Source organism: Arachis ipaensis, chromosome B1 (genome assembly GCF_059453495.1).
Source record: "Arachis ipaensis isolate K30076 ecotype BB chromosome B1, ASM5945349v1, whole genome shotgun sequence".
Lineage (NCBI taxonomy): Eukaryota > Viridiplantae > Streptophyta > Magnoliopsida > Fabales > Fabaceae > Arachis > Arachis ipaensis.
Window position 1 is genome coordinate 35,638,169 of NC_142436.1, and position 14,349 is coordinate 35,652,517.

The 14,349-nt window shown below is 33.5% G+C and overlaps 2 protein-coding genes across 2 annotated transcripts; one reads left to right on the plus strand and one right to left on the minus strand.

The window, feature by feature from the left end:
* The first annotated feature begins 747 nt into the window (after positions 1–747).
* Positions 748–3,383, plus strand: LOC107628546 (pentatricopeptide (PPR) repeat-containing protein). The gene has a single exon (XM_016331186.3). The coding sequence runs from the start codon at positions 934–936 to the stop codon at positions 3,097–3,099; it is 2,166 nt and encodes a 721-aa protein (XP_016186672.1). The 5' UTR covers positions 748–933; the 3' UTR covers positions 3,100–3,383.
* A 1,017-nt stretch (positions 3,384–4,400) lies between these two features.
* LOC107628558 (protein phosphatase 2C 29) lies at positions 4,401–10,176 on the minus strand. Its single transcript, XM_016331196.3, has 4 exons — positions 8,014–10,176; positions 7,550–7,663; positions 5,834–6,098; positions 4,401–5,090 (listed from the first exon to the last, which is right to left on the minus strand). The coding sequence occupies exons 1-4, from the start codon at positions 9,847–9,849 to the stop codon at positions 4,966–4,968; spliced, it is 2,340 nt and encodes a 779-aa protein (XP_016186682.1). The 5' UTR covers positions 9,850–10,176; the 3' UTR covers positions 4,401–4,965.
* Between the last annotated feature and the right edge of the window lie 4,173 nt (positions 10,177–14,349).

The window sequence follows — 14,349 nt, forward strand, 5'->3', positions numbered from 1 at the left end:
TCACTTGAAAATACTTTTTAAATCTAGAGATTTCTGAAAATAGTTGGCTTGAATCTATGAGTGTTCACAAAGTATGAGAAGCAAATAAAGGAAGAGAAAGGAGAGTTAGAACCATACTATGTATGAGAGAATTGTACAGAGTAAACGATAGGTATAATAGTAAATTCACTCTTCTTTAACATTTTTTTAACGTTTGGTATCAGAAAGGACCTAATTGAAAAAAAAATATAAATGATTCAGGGACCCAATTGAAAGAAAAAAGTATAGAGACCTAATTGAAAATTTAATAAAATTATAAAAACCAACAGAATAATTAAACTTTTTATAAAATACTTAGTGCCTAGTGTATTAGATAAAAAAAATTAAATAATACAAAATTATGAGATTTAAATGTAAGGAATAAATACCACCACTTATCAACTTTCGGATCTAATTTTTTTCTTCATATAACCATCAACGCATTTGTTGACTAACGTTAGTGCAAAACTCGTTGTGACATTGTCGAATCTTGCCCCTTACATTCACTATATCCTTTTTTTTATCGGATAGATTGGATAGCCCCAATTTTAGACATTATACACTTACGTATCAAATATTCGCACACATTTAAAAATTTTATCTACTACTTAACCAACACTAAAATTCGAATCCGAATGTAACATATTTAGCCACTCAACCAAAACCTCATTTGCCATTCACTATATCTTTTTCTCTTTTTTTATTAAGCTTTTGGTCCGAGTTATGACAGGCTTTCTGTGAAGGCCCAGTTTGAGGAACTAGAACTAAGGATCTTAATGGGATGTCATAAAAATATCTATCTCCTGTGACCCAAGAAAAAACCCAGAATTTTTTGGATTAACCGTTTAGATAAGGTACTAAGAAAATATAACATCATTGCAAGATCCCAAACCCCTCACTCACTTCACTTCTTCAATGGCTGCGCCACTCTCTTCAATCACTGATATCCTCTTCACAGACACCAAGAGAACAAGATTCACCACCAACACAAATACCAATACCGCCACCACCAACCCTAACCCTAACCCTCTGAAGCCAAAAACACGTAGAAAAAATTTCCCCATTCACTGCACCACTTCAAAATCCAACCCGGAAGCTCCTTCCACAACCACCAAGAAGAACCCTTCTTTGTCTGAACAACTCACTCCTCTCGCCAACAAAACCTTATCAACCTCCATTGGAATCCAACCCAATGTTCTTTCGAAGCCAAAGTCAACGTGGGTCAACCCCACAAAACCCAAACGCTCCGTGCTCTCGCACCAGAGGCAGAAGCGTGCCCCTTACTCCTACACTCCTCAGCTCAGAGATTTTCAACTCTTTGCGCAAAAGATCAATGAATGTGGGAATTCTGATGATGAGTTCTCTGATATGGTGAAGGAAATCCCGCACACACTTACTAGAGAAAACGCGCTTTTGGTGCTTAATAGCTTGAAGCCATGGCCGAAGACCCACATGTTCTTGCATTGGATGCGGACCCAGAATTTGATTCCCATGGAAACAATCTTCTACAATGTCACAATGAAGTCGTTGAGGTTTGGGAGGCAGTTTCAGCTGATTGAAGAACTTGCACACCAGATGTTTCATGATGGTATTGAGTTAGATAACATTACTTACTCTACAATCATTTCATGTGCAAAGAAGTGCAATCTTTTTGATAAGGCCGTGTACTGGTTTGAGAGAATGTACAAGACCGGTTTGATGCCAGATGAGGTAACTTACTCTGCTATATTGGATGTTTATGCTAAGTTAGGGAAGGTGCAAGAGGTGATAAACTTGTATGAGAGAGGGAGAGCAACTGGGTGGAAGCCGGACCCAATAACATTCTCTGTTTTGGGGAAGATGTTTGGTGAGGCCGGGGACTATGATGGCATTAGGTATGTTTTGCAAGAGATGAAGTCTATTGGGGTTCAGCCAAATCTGGTTGTGTACAACACCTTGTTGGAGGCAATGGGGAAGGCCGGGAAGCCGGGTTTTGCTAGGAGCCTTTTTGAGGAAATGATTGAGTCGGGGGTAGAACCGAACGAGAAGACGCTAACTGCTGTTATTAAGATATATGGTAAGGCTAGGTGGTCTAGAGATGCTTTGGAGTTGTGGGAGAGAATGAAGGAAAATGGCTGGCCTATGGATTTCATTCTGTATAATACGCTGTTGAACATGTGCGCGGATGTTGGGTTGGTGGAGGAGGCTGAGACTCTCTTCGAGGACATGAAACAGTCCGAGCATACTAAACCTGATAGCTATAGTTACACAGCAATGCTCAACATATATGGGAGTGAGGGAGATGTCGATAGCGCAATGGAGTTGTTTGAAGAGATGTCAAGGTTGGGGATCCAACTCAACGTGATGGGGTGTACCTGCTTGATTCAGTGCTTAGGGAAGGCTATGGAGTTTGATGATCTGGTCAGAGTTTTTGATGTTGCTATTGAGAGGGGAGTTAAGCCTGATGATAGGCTATGCGGTTCCTTGCTATCTGTTTTGTCTCTGTCTCAGGGTAGCAAGGACGACGAGGAAAAGGTCCTTTCTTGTTTGCGTAAAGCTAACCCGAAATTGGTTGCCTTTATTCAGTTGATTGTAGATGAAGAAACTAGATTCGAGGCTGTCAAGGAAGAGTTCAAGGTGATAATGAGCAATGCTTCGGTTGAAGTTCGAAGACCCTTCTGTAACTGCTTGATTGACATATGTAGAAACAAAGATCTACAAGAGAGAGCACATGAGCTACTCTACCTGGGAACCTTGTTTGGATTATACCCTGGTTTACACAACAAAACCAATAGCGAATGGTGTTTAGATGTTCGATCATTGTCAGTTGGCGCAGCTCTAACTGCACTCGAAGAGTGGATGTGGACACTCACCAAAATCGTTCAGCGGGAGGAGGCACTTCCAGAGTTTTTCCTAGCACAAACTGGTACCGGTGTTCATAAGTTCGCGCAAGGACTGAACATTTCTTTTGCGTCTCATTTGAAGAAACTAGCTGCTCCATTTAATCCAAGTGAGGAAAAAGCTGGTTGTTTCGTTGCAACTAGAGAGGATTTGATCTATTGGGTTAGGTCAAAGTTTTCATCAGCAGCTGTTGCAACATAGACTGTGGAGAGGATCAAGTGGCATTCAACTTTCTCTATCGCTGATACATAACAATGATACTTTGCAAGTATACTTTTATTACTTGAAATGTGGAGAGTGAAGTTGGAGGGGATGGCATGTAACTCCTCTCTGTTTATTTAATGATAAAAACCCTTAAATGTAGTCTTCTTTTTTCTTTTTTCCCCTTCACTATTTCTTTTTTCCTTTTTTGCAATCTTTATTACATTCAAATTCAATAAAAATTAGTTTTAGGAAGGGGATTTACTGCACAATTCAAAGCAATACTGAACTTTCCAATGCAAAATTGCATTCTTTTTAACAAGGTGAAATGCAGTTGGTTTAGTATTTATGCAAACATGCACTTAAAAAAATGAATGTATTACACAAACTCCCCCCCCCCCCCCCCCCCCCAATATGAGAATTAAGCTGTATACCGAAATAAAAAGTTTTACAATTAATTTGAGAATTAAAATTTATTAAAGATTAAAAGTGTTCCACCAAAAATTTCTTAAGGATTAATTTGAATTATTACTCTTTCTTTATTTTTTTTTTTATGGCTTTTTTTAATAAAAAAATTAGAAATTAATTTAGTAACTCAATTTATTAAGAATTAAATTATATCCTTATTCTTTTATTTTAGAGTTTAGACTGATTTAAGACAATTTCTTTTCAAAAAAAAAAGACCGACTTAATTCTTGTGAAAAAAATAAGTAGGGGGTGGCAATATGTACCTTATCCGCGGGTACCCAACTCGATCCCACCCGTTCGGGTAGGGTTGTCAACCCAATCCGCAGCGGGTAGGGTAGGGTGCGGGTAGGGTTCTCGTGCGGGTCGGGTAGGGTGCGGATTGAGCTTCAATCTTATCCGACCAACCCGCACTCTATATATGTTTATATTATATACTTATATAAAAATATGTTTTAAGTGAATATTAAATCAAAGACCTCTTACTAAATGCAAAAGATTTTTAACCACTAAAAGAAAATTATTAATTGATAATTTAATATTTTTTTTTATATAAAAATCAATTCTATTTTAAATTATCATCAAGTTATATAATAATGTTGTATATTTTTTGTAACCCGCAGGTAAGGTCGGGTACCCGCGAGTTAAGAATGGGTAGGGTTAGGATTGGAATATTCTCAACCCACGAGTAGAGTTAGAGTTGGATCCAAACCCTACCCTACCCTACCCATGGTCACCCCTAGAAATAAGTGACAGCAATTAATGTCTGGTCGTCCAAAGTCCGAAAGGGCTATTTCAATCAGCAAGTTATATGCACTGAATTATGAGCAGACTGATTTGATTTAGAGATCTCTAAGAAAAATATTTAATCCACTGTGGTGAAATCCACCCTCAGTTACAGAGATGCTCAACTTCAACCAGTACATTTTGTATCCCCACGAATGTACACCCTTAGCTCTGCCGAAGAGAAAAGAAGAAAAAGAAAAATAAATAGAAAGGGCCTTCCCTCTGCAAAATTTCTATCATTTTCCATCTCTATAACTACTAAAGAGCAGGGGATTATAGAGAATAGACTCTTTCAATGGATAAGGAAACAGTTTGAAAGGCTTTACAGATTTTCTTTTTTTTTTTTTCCTGAAGTCCAAAGTGCATCTGCAACGCTCATTCCTAGCTCATCAAATTGCATTCAGCTTCTTTAATTCCAGATAGAGCTCTAGTTGAAGATTCTTGCCAACAACATCTGAGAATTCCTCAATTTGATAACGGTTTTTGTGATTGGAAAGCATCCAGGATCCATGAAAAATGGATCAGCTATGTACTTCTGTCCCGGCTTTGAGGCAAAGCGAATGGAAAGTGACCATCACATGTCATAAGAGCCAACATCAACTTGAAGGTGGCAACTCACAGATACCTCCCAGAGGATTTCCAGATTCTTCCTTCAAGTGATATCACCATGACAGTGACATCATCATGGTATTTCCTCCTATCTCCATGTGGGATATCAAGCAACTCATGAAAACCCATGCCTGCAAAATAAGTCCAAAATAAATATCTAGACGTGCATTTTATATATAAACATGATAGAAAAATCAGCTTATAAATGAAATCAACATATTGAAGGAAGCACTTTTTCTTGTTTGCCTGATTTTTCATGTTACCTGCATTCCCAGGGAAGTTGAGAAAGGGAAAAACAGCGTTCTGGCATCAAAGATAATAATCACATAAATTTTGTTCAAACACAAGAGCCAAAACTACAAAAACAAAAGCAGACAGACGCAAAAGGTGGATATTGACTACAATAGTACTCTTTGAAATTGACCTGATGAATAATTCAGAGGTCCACAGGAGTGGTAAGAATAAAATATAAGAACATTAAGGACTGTAGACTTATAAAAGATGGGAAATATACAGTAGTTGCTGCATAAAACTGCAGAGTATCAAATCAGTGGACCAGAAGGGAGCATAATGTAAAATAGAGGCTTATTTAATATAGACGATCCAGCAATCTTGCGGAACAGCAGACTTTGGGGTTTTTTTTTGGGGGGGGGGGGGGGGGGGTGGGGGTTTGGTTAATTAAGTATAAAGCTCCCAAAGGCAAATGCATAAAATATTTCCAACTGACAAGTCTCAACTTGTATACGATGTAAGCTTTAGTCTCTATAAAAACAAGGATCTAATTACTATTCTCTCCGCTTATGCCATACAAACTTTACATGACTAAGTAGATTGCAGAAGAAGAAAGATACACAAGGGCAGAAGACTTGCTTACCAGCCTTCTTTGCTGCACGGAGAAGCAGCTCTTCAATTAAATGTTGAGCAGGATCTCCTTCTGGAAACTTTTCCATGAAGCTCTCCACTTGAGAAACAACTTCTTCATTGTTTAGATATTGATATAACCCATCAGATGAGAGAATCAAGAACTGATCTCTAGGGCATAATCTATGGTGACGTAGCGAAGGAGAGCAGGATATATATGGAGCAGTGCCAATATACTCGTTCCGAAACATTTCTAACACCGCATCATTCAACTTTGGCTACAAAAAATGCAAACCACCCCTGATGTGAGTATACATTTGTGCAAGATATTAAACAGGAGGCATAACAATCAGGCTTCTAAATTATTGTGCGGAGGGAGCAGCATAAGTAGTAATATGCACATGACATATTATGCCAAGTTGGGCCATCTTAAACAACAAATCACAAAAAGAGCAGGGCAAGGGGAAATTCAAGAATTTTATGTTGGTTCTTCAAGTACAATATTAACATACAGATAAGCAGCATATTCAAAATACATGAAAATCAATAATTGGACACTTGTGAGCAAAAAGTACCAAGTTGTACTTGCCAAGAAACCCTTTATAGAGAAACAACATTGTATATAATACACTGCCTAAAGAAAGACAAATTTTTTTTCAAGGAACTAATGCTTCCAATGTCAGCATCTTCTACTAAAACTGACCTTACCACTCACCAGATTATTTTCAAGTAAAAGTGTAATGCAATTTGCAACCGTTAAGTCTAAATGTTTGAATGTGTAGCTTACATCATATAGAGCACTAGAGCATCTTAAGGAAACACTTTTCAACAAGCATGAATTCATCTGACAAGTTTCAATTCCACAGGTTTGCAATTTCACCCTTCAATTTTTGGTTCTGGTCATATTTCTAATCATCTCATTTAACTTTTATAAATGAAACTAAACTTACATGCCAAAATTTCAACTTATATATGTGAAAGTACCTACATACCGAAAATTCACATTAGAAACACAGGATTATAAAAAATGATTTTCCTTTCCATTAATATAAAAAGATCACACAACCTATTTATAAGCATATAAGAAATGTCCACAGCTCCGTGCATCCATTTAAGGGAGCCATTCGGATAAACACGTTAAAAACAACTTTTTTTAAAGATGTTTCTTAGTAATTAAAATTCAATACATATAACTCATTAAATCGTGTTATTTTTGTCAAAATTATATCAGACAAATTGATTTGGCCAAAAAATCAATGAACTAAATCTTAAACCGGTCTAAATTAATATTTTTATAGAAAATGACTATAATATCCTTTTTATAGAAAATGACAAAATACTCATATATATTAATTTTGAGAACCATAAATCCTAACCCTTCTCTTCTCTCTAAGTTGTCATGGGGTTAAGTTTTAGGGTTTTATATATATATATGAGTATTTTAGTCATTTTCTATAATAAGGGTATTGTAGTATTTTTTATAAAAAAAAATATTAATTTATATCAGTTTAAAATTTAGTTCATCGATTTTTTGGTCAAATCAGTTTGTCCGATCTATTATAACAAAAATAATACGGTTTAATCAATTACATATATTAAATTTTAATTGTTAGAAAACATCTTTAAAAAAAGACGTTTATCCGAGTGGCTCCCTCCATTTAAATACTTGTATACTAGCATTTATTGTATAGAAATGCATTCCATTAACATAGAGGATTTTGAAAGACACCTGTTTCAAAAATCCTGCCCCAAATGCTCTGGTGACCTTGAGACGACCTTTTACTCTATCATTGACTATGCATTGCGCATCATCAGGGTGCTCATTTTTAATTCTATTGACTTCCTGCAAAAGAATAGGCTCCACTGTTTAGAAAGCTGATGCAATCTGAACAAAAGAGGAAACACAACTAAAAACTGCAACAATGAAACAGGAACATTTCTAATTTTTCATAATTTCCATAATTAAAAGAAGAACCATACAAAACATGATCATGATCCACATTCCACCCTCTTGAAATTACTCAAAAATGTTACCAAATCTGGAACTTCATTACCACTTATACATATTAGAATGGTGAATTTAGTGAACAAATATCTGTATGATGTTATTACAACTAACGAAGCCATTGAAGCTTTAAAATTATGTGATGGAAGAAACCATTTCATCTCAAGTTGAAACAAAATTAAACTTACTTCTTTAATGCAGGTGCTGTGGTCAGTTGACAGCTGCAATGCTGCCAACCTCATTTCCGGAGCAGGATCCTCGTTCCCCAAATTGCCTGTGCTTTCACCTGCCGAGGACTCCTCAACAATACTCTCCGTGCTCAACCCATCGTTCCCCTTCTTGAGTCTGGATCCTGTACAAGCAGCAGCGCCCTCTTTGGGCTCATAATGAGCAACAATAGCGCGGCTATCCCCAACGTTCATCACATACACATCCTCATCCCTCATCAGAGAAACCAACAAACACGAACCCATCAAAGCAAGTTCTGGATTCGTATCCAGAAGCTTATCAGTCATATCCAAATATGCCAGCTCGGTCACCTCGAGCGCACGAGATAATGCCCTCAAAACAAGATCATGGTCCACCGGGCCAACCTTCCTCCTCCTCCCACCACTGCGGCCTCCACCGGAAGAAAACTTCTCCTCAGCTGGGTTCTCTGCCTCTGTTTCCACCTTCTCATCCTTCCCTTCCGCACCAAAGCTCCATGGCAGCAGCCTCCTACCTTGACCCTCTTTATGCTTGGACAACCCATGCTTCAATTTCGACAACAGCAGCCACCTTCTGCTAACAGCGGAGCCAGCATTGGCATTGTTAACACTGAGAGCATCATCCACGGAAAACGCAAACCTATCGGAACCAGAAAGGTCAAGGCCGTCTTCAGGGTCCTCAGCAAGAAATTCCCACAGCCTACGCCTCCTGCTTTCCGTTCCCTCCACCTGAAACGTTACCTTCTTAACAGCCGCAGTCGCCGAGTGAGAGATCGAGTCTTCACTGGCATCTCCCTCAGTGTTTTTCACCTCAGCAGCAACTTCAGCAGCGGGAATATTGTCGTTTCTGCCCTCTGCTTCTTCAGCTTCCCAGAACAGACCCTGAAGTTCGTTGTGGACGGCACGGTAGAGATGTCCCATCAGGAACTCCGGCGCGTCGGGGCCGTTGAAACCGTCGTAAATCCCAACGAACAACCAACCTTGCTCCTCCGACACTACCACGTGCACCCTGTCCTCGCCAGCCTTCCCCAGCGCCCATTGCACATTGCTCTCCTCTCTCGCCACGTCATCCGCCCCTACGGGCGCCGGCTTTCCCTCGCAAGCCTGAACTTCCTTCCTCCCGACGAAGTTCAGCACCGGCACCACCCACGGCCGCTTCTTCTCCGGCACGCCCCTCTGAAACGCCTTCCTGAATCCGGACACGCCATTCTTCCTCTTTTTCCTCACGTACACCCCTCCCAGCGGGGCCGAGAACGGGACTCCGGCGGCGGTGGCGGCGCCGGAATTAAGCGGCCCGGAGAGCGCACCGCTCTCGATTGGTCCCGAGAGGAAGAACCCTCCTCCCCTCTCGAATGTTCCAGAAGGCTCTCCACCGCGAGGAACCGGCTGGAGCGGTAGCGCGCTAAAGGACGACGTACTCTCGAAACCGTTGACAACGGTCCCTCCTCCTAATCCAGCTGCTCTGTTACCGGAACAGTCGGTGGCCTCTTCTTCTAACTGAATAACTGTCTTGGGAACGGAGCTGTTGGCACTAACGGAGGCTCCCGAAATGGCCTTGAAAGCAGTTTCGGGTGGGTCGGGCCGGGTTCTGTGGATCGGGTCGTGAGTTGGAGAGAAACGGAGTGAGGCAGAGGGGGAAACGAAGCGATCGGAGTGTGTTGGCGAGAGGAATCGGTTGGAGGATCTGACATAGCAGAAGGAATGGCCGAGAGTTTCGTCAAGCGGTTCGGTGGCGGCGAAGATCACGTCGTTGTCGAGGTCCGGTTGGTTCGGCGCCGGTTCGAGGCAGGAACACAAGGTAGAGACTCCACTTCCCATCACATTTGAGTTGCGCCACCGTTTTGTGTTGCTCTCTCTCTTGATTTCTTGTCTTGTCTAGTGCTTTCCTTTTTTGGTGGCTGGTTTTGTGTTTGGGTGGGGGGAAAATCAGGAGGATTTTCCGGCTGAGAGAGAGAGGGAGAGAGGGAAAAGACCCCAACTCCTCTAACTCTAATCCAAAACTAGTTAAAGGAACGGTCCAAGAAAAACAAAAAGGAAGCTGAGTGAGAGAGTGGGAAAGTGGAGAAAAGAATACAAAACCAAGAAAATATGAGTATAGAGGGAAGAAGAAAATAAAGGTCCCAGGGTTGTGTTTTTCTTTTCTTCATATATTTCATTTATGTTATATATACAGATATGGATTTAGCTAAAATTAAAATATTATAAGTATTTAAACAGGGTTTTTATTTTCTTGTTACATAGTGCTTTATAATTTTTCATTTATAAAAATCATTTTATATTATGGATTTTGATAATAAATATTTTGAATAATGTAAGTAAGAATTTTTATTTTTAAGTTATTTTTTAAACATTAGCATTGGTAATAAGATTTAGTAGCTTATTTAAGTTAACTACTTAAACATATTAGCACTTAAAAACTTGATCATTTGTATGTGTATTAGTAATAATGTTTTTGACAGTTTGAGAAGGAGAAAATGCAGGGGAGAAAGAGAGAAGGGAAGGGGGACAAGAGTGTTTTTGTGTGAGTTGAAATTTGAAGGAGATTTGTCCCTTTTGTGGCGTTTTCAAATGTTTTTTCTTTTCATTATGATTGTGGTCTGGTACGAAGGATATTGAGTATTGACACGGATAATATTGAATATGATAAGATCCGAGATATATTGACACGTTATTTTTAAAATTTTGTTTATATATTTATAAAAGAAAATTTTAGGAATCAATTAATAAATTCGCATAATAGTGATTCAACATTTCAGCTATAAACAAAATATAAAAGATACATATTAGTCACTTAATAAAATATTTACGAATTTTATAAATATATTATAAACATATTTTAATATTTTATTACTATTAATGTAGAAATTAATTTTTTTTATTAATTTTAATCTCCTTTATTATATATAAAAATGTCTATTTATAATGTATATTACTTTTAAACTTATTTTAAAAATATAAATCAAAAATAAAGTTAGCATGCAACACATAATCATATTTAGGGATGACAATAGAGTTTTATAGCATATCTTTTTTTATTTTCTATTTTTATTTTATTTTTATGTTTATTATAGTATCTAAAAAATATTATCTAATTGTTAAAATAGGTTAAATAATTAATTTTAAAAATATAAGTTAAAAATTTTTAAATATTTTAAAATTACTATAAAAAATAATTTAAGCAAAAGTTAGACATCAAACAAAAGCCACTATAGAATTGACTTTTTATTTTTGTCACAAATCTTTGTTTATTTTTTTCGTAGAGAAGACGGATATTTACAGGTATCTATAAATATTAAGTTTTAAAAAAAGTTTAAAAAAATTAATACAACTATAATAAGATCTAATATAATTCAACCAAATATATCAAATTAAAACATAATCTCAATACAAATTCAACATAATTAATATACATACAACAAAATTTGTAATACATAAATTAAAATAAAATAAAATAAAAAATTTTCCAAAAATATTAGGAATAAATTAGGATTATATATATATGTATGTATGTGAATGTTAGATTCTAATATAACTATATTAGGGTGATTATATTGTTTTAAAAAGTGTTATTAAAATTAAAATAACATTTTTTTATTGTTATGGAGTATGTATGTGATGGATTCTATTATAACTATACTATAGTGATTATAATATTTTAAAAAATGTTATTAAAATTAAAATAATATTTTTTTATTATTAAATAATTATATGTTATGTGTAAATTTTTTTTTTGTAAGAATTTTTTAACTATCTTTTAGTCCTTCCATCACGGATAATTTCTGTAAATATCTGTAAATACATGTGGGTGCGAGTTTTTTTGTCCTATGGTTATGTATTTATATTGGTGAGTGGTGATACTTTTTATTTTTAATATTCGAGAAAAAAGTGTGTTTTGTTAGATTATAAAAATAGGAGGTGTATCACAAAATTGTGAAAAAGAAGTAAAAGAAATCGAAAGGTTAAATTTAAAAAATCACAAATTTAAAAGTTAGATTTGTGTTTATATATTTTTTATTTTTTTAAATCACAAATCTAAAGGTCAATCTCGAGATTTGTGTTTATGATTTTTTAAAAAAAAATACAAATCTAAAAATTAAATTTATGTATTGATAGAATTTTATTATGACATCTTATCCTCATATTTCTTATCTCCACATTAAAAAAAATACTTAACTTATCCATACTAATGAATAACACATCACATTTATCCATTTAAAAAAAAAATTAACCGTTTGGTGAAGTATTTTTAAAAAATGATGTATATCAAAAATATCTATTATATATATATATTATTTTATTTTTAACGTATATTTTATATTTTAATATATATTTTATATGAATAATTAATTTAATAATTAATTTTATATATATAAATAAAATAATTTAAATACATTTTTTTTATTTAAGATACAATTATATATGTATAACACATAGATAAATATCATTTTGAGAAACGGATTTAAGGAGGATAAGTAATGGTGTTGATCCCCTAAAATTTTGAAATATATATATTAAATATGTGGTTGATAAAATAAAAAATATTTAATGATTTTATATGTAATTATTTTTAATAATGTGATGGGTTTAAGTTTTAATTATTTTTTATTGATATTTTTATTTAATTAATTTAATATTATACACTTAGATCTATATGTTTTTTTAAATTAATTTCTATATATATACTTATCTCTATAGGATAATGACTTACAACATTATATTTTAATAATCATATTATTTACTTTATATATTTTTTTTATAAAAAATATTTTTTTTTCTAAACTTATATTATTTGAAAAGAAAAATTTTTATCTGATTTTTTTATAATAACTTATTTCGATTATAGTTTTATTTTAAAAATTATATTTTGTATTTTATAAGAGTATGATATTTTTGAGATAATTAATAATTTATAATTTATTTTTAAGTTTTTGAAACTTTTATAAGAATTAATTTTATTTAAAAAAATATGTAACAACTTCTTAACTAAACATACCATAAAAGTACTAATAATTTTGTAGAGTATTATTAATATTGTTATGTTTATTTTATATAATTTACATGTCAAAAATAAAAATATTAAAAAAAATTCTATATAAAATTTAGCTTTCGATAATAAATCAATAATAATTATATTCAATAAAATAATTTTTAAAATTTAATAAAAAATATAAATATAAATACAAATGTAATATATATATACACTTCATATTTTTCTACTTATTTTATCTCATTTATTTAAATATTAGTTTATTAATGAGAAATGAAACTAATTATTATTACCTTATTTTTCTTAAAAAAACACTAAGAACAAACCCAAATACAGTATATTTTAGTCAAAAAAAAAGTTATACATGTAAATTTTATCATTTAATAAAATTAATATGCAATAGTTAATATATTAGAAAACACAAATTTTGATGTGTAGTTTTGGGATTTTTTTTTTATTTTTTTTTTTTAGGTAGCTATTGAATTTTTCGATGTACGAGTTTCTTTTTTACGTATTATTGGCTGATGTTTTGTTCGTCTAGCAAAATCGATTTCTCTATTGGAGGAGTTTTTTCTAATAAAGAGAATTTATATTAAACTAAAAAATGCTACACAACCATCAATAATATGATCTTGGGAGGAGTTAAGTATGTGAAATTATATGGAAAACATTTTTTTGGTAAATTTTATCCAATTTTTTTCAATAAAAAATAAGTTATTTTTTAAAATAAATATAATAGTTATTGAATAAAATAAATTATATCATCAAAATATTTAATATTAATTCTTAATTTAACTTAAATTTTGACAACTAAATTAATGAATCATAGTAAAATCACCTGAACTTTGCATACCTATAAAATTACATAATTCTTATATCAACTCCATTAACAACTATGAAATTTACTCTTACTCAATTAATATTTTATCTATTTTTTTTTTTGTTATTTTAAATTTGTGATTTGGTCTTTGATTTTTTTATTTGTTTTTTTTATTTTTTAGTTTATTTTTTGTATCATTAGATCTAATTAATATATGTGTAATTTTAATAAATAAAAACATTATAAAATAAGATCTTTTTTATAACTCTTATCATTCACAAAAAAAAAATATTATATTTAATTAATTTAATTAATTGTCAAAATTCAAATTAAATTAAAAGTTAATATTAACTATAATGACATAATTTATTTTATTTAATAATTATTAAATATATCATAAAAGATAATTTATTTTCTATTTAAAAAAAGATCGGATAGAATTCAAATTTTTCTTATAGCATCCATACTTATCAAGATTATTGTCTTGAAGATCGCTTTAGACTCAGCATTG

Coding starts and splice junctions, on each gene's coding strand:
- LOC107628546 (XM_016331186.3), top strand. CDS start 934: ATGGCTGCGCCACTCTCTTCAATCACTGATATCCTCTTCACAGACACC.
- LOC107628558 (XM_016331196.3), bottom strand. CDS start 9,849: ATGGGAAGTGGAGTCTCTACCTTGTGTTCCTGCCTCGAACCGGCGCCG. Junction 6,099..7,549: donor GGGCAGGATTTTTGAAACAG/GTGTCTTTCAAA, acceptor CATTTTTTGTAG/CCAAAGTTGAATGATGCGGT. Junction 5,091..5,833: donor CCGTGCAGCAAAGAAGGCTG/GTAAGCAAGTCT, acceptor CTTATTTTGCAG/GCATGGGTTTTCATGAGTTG.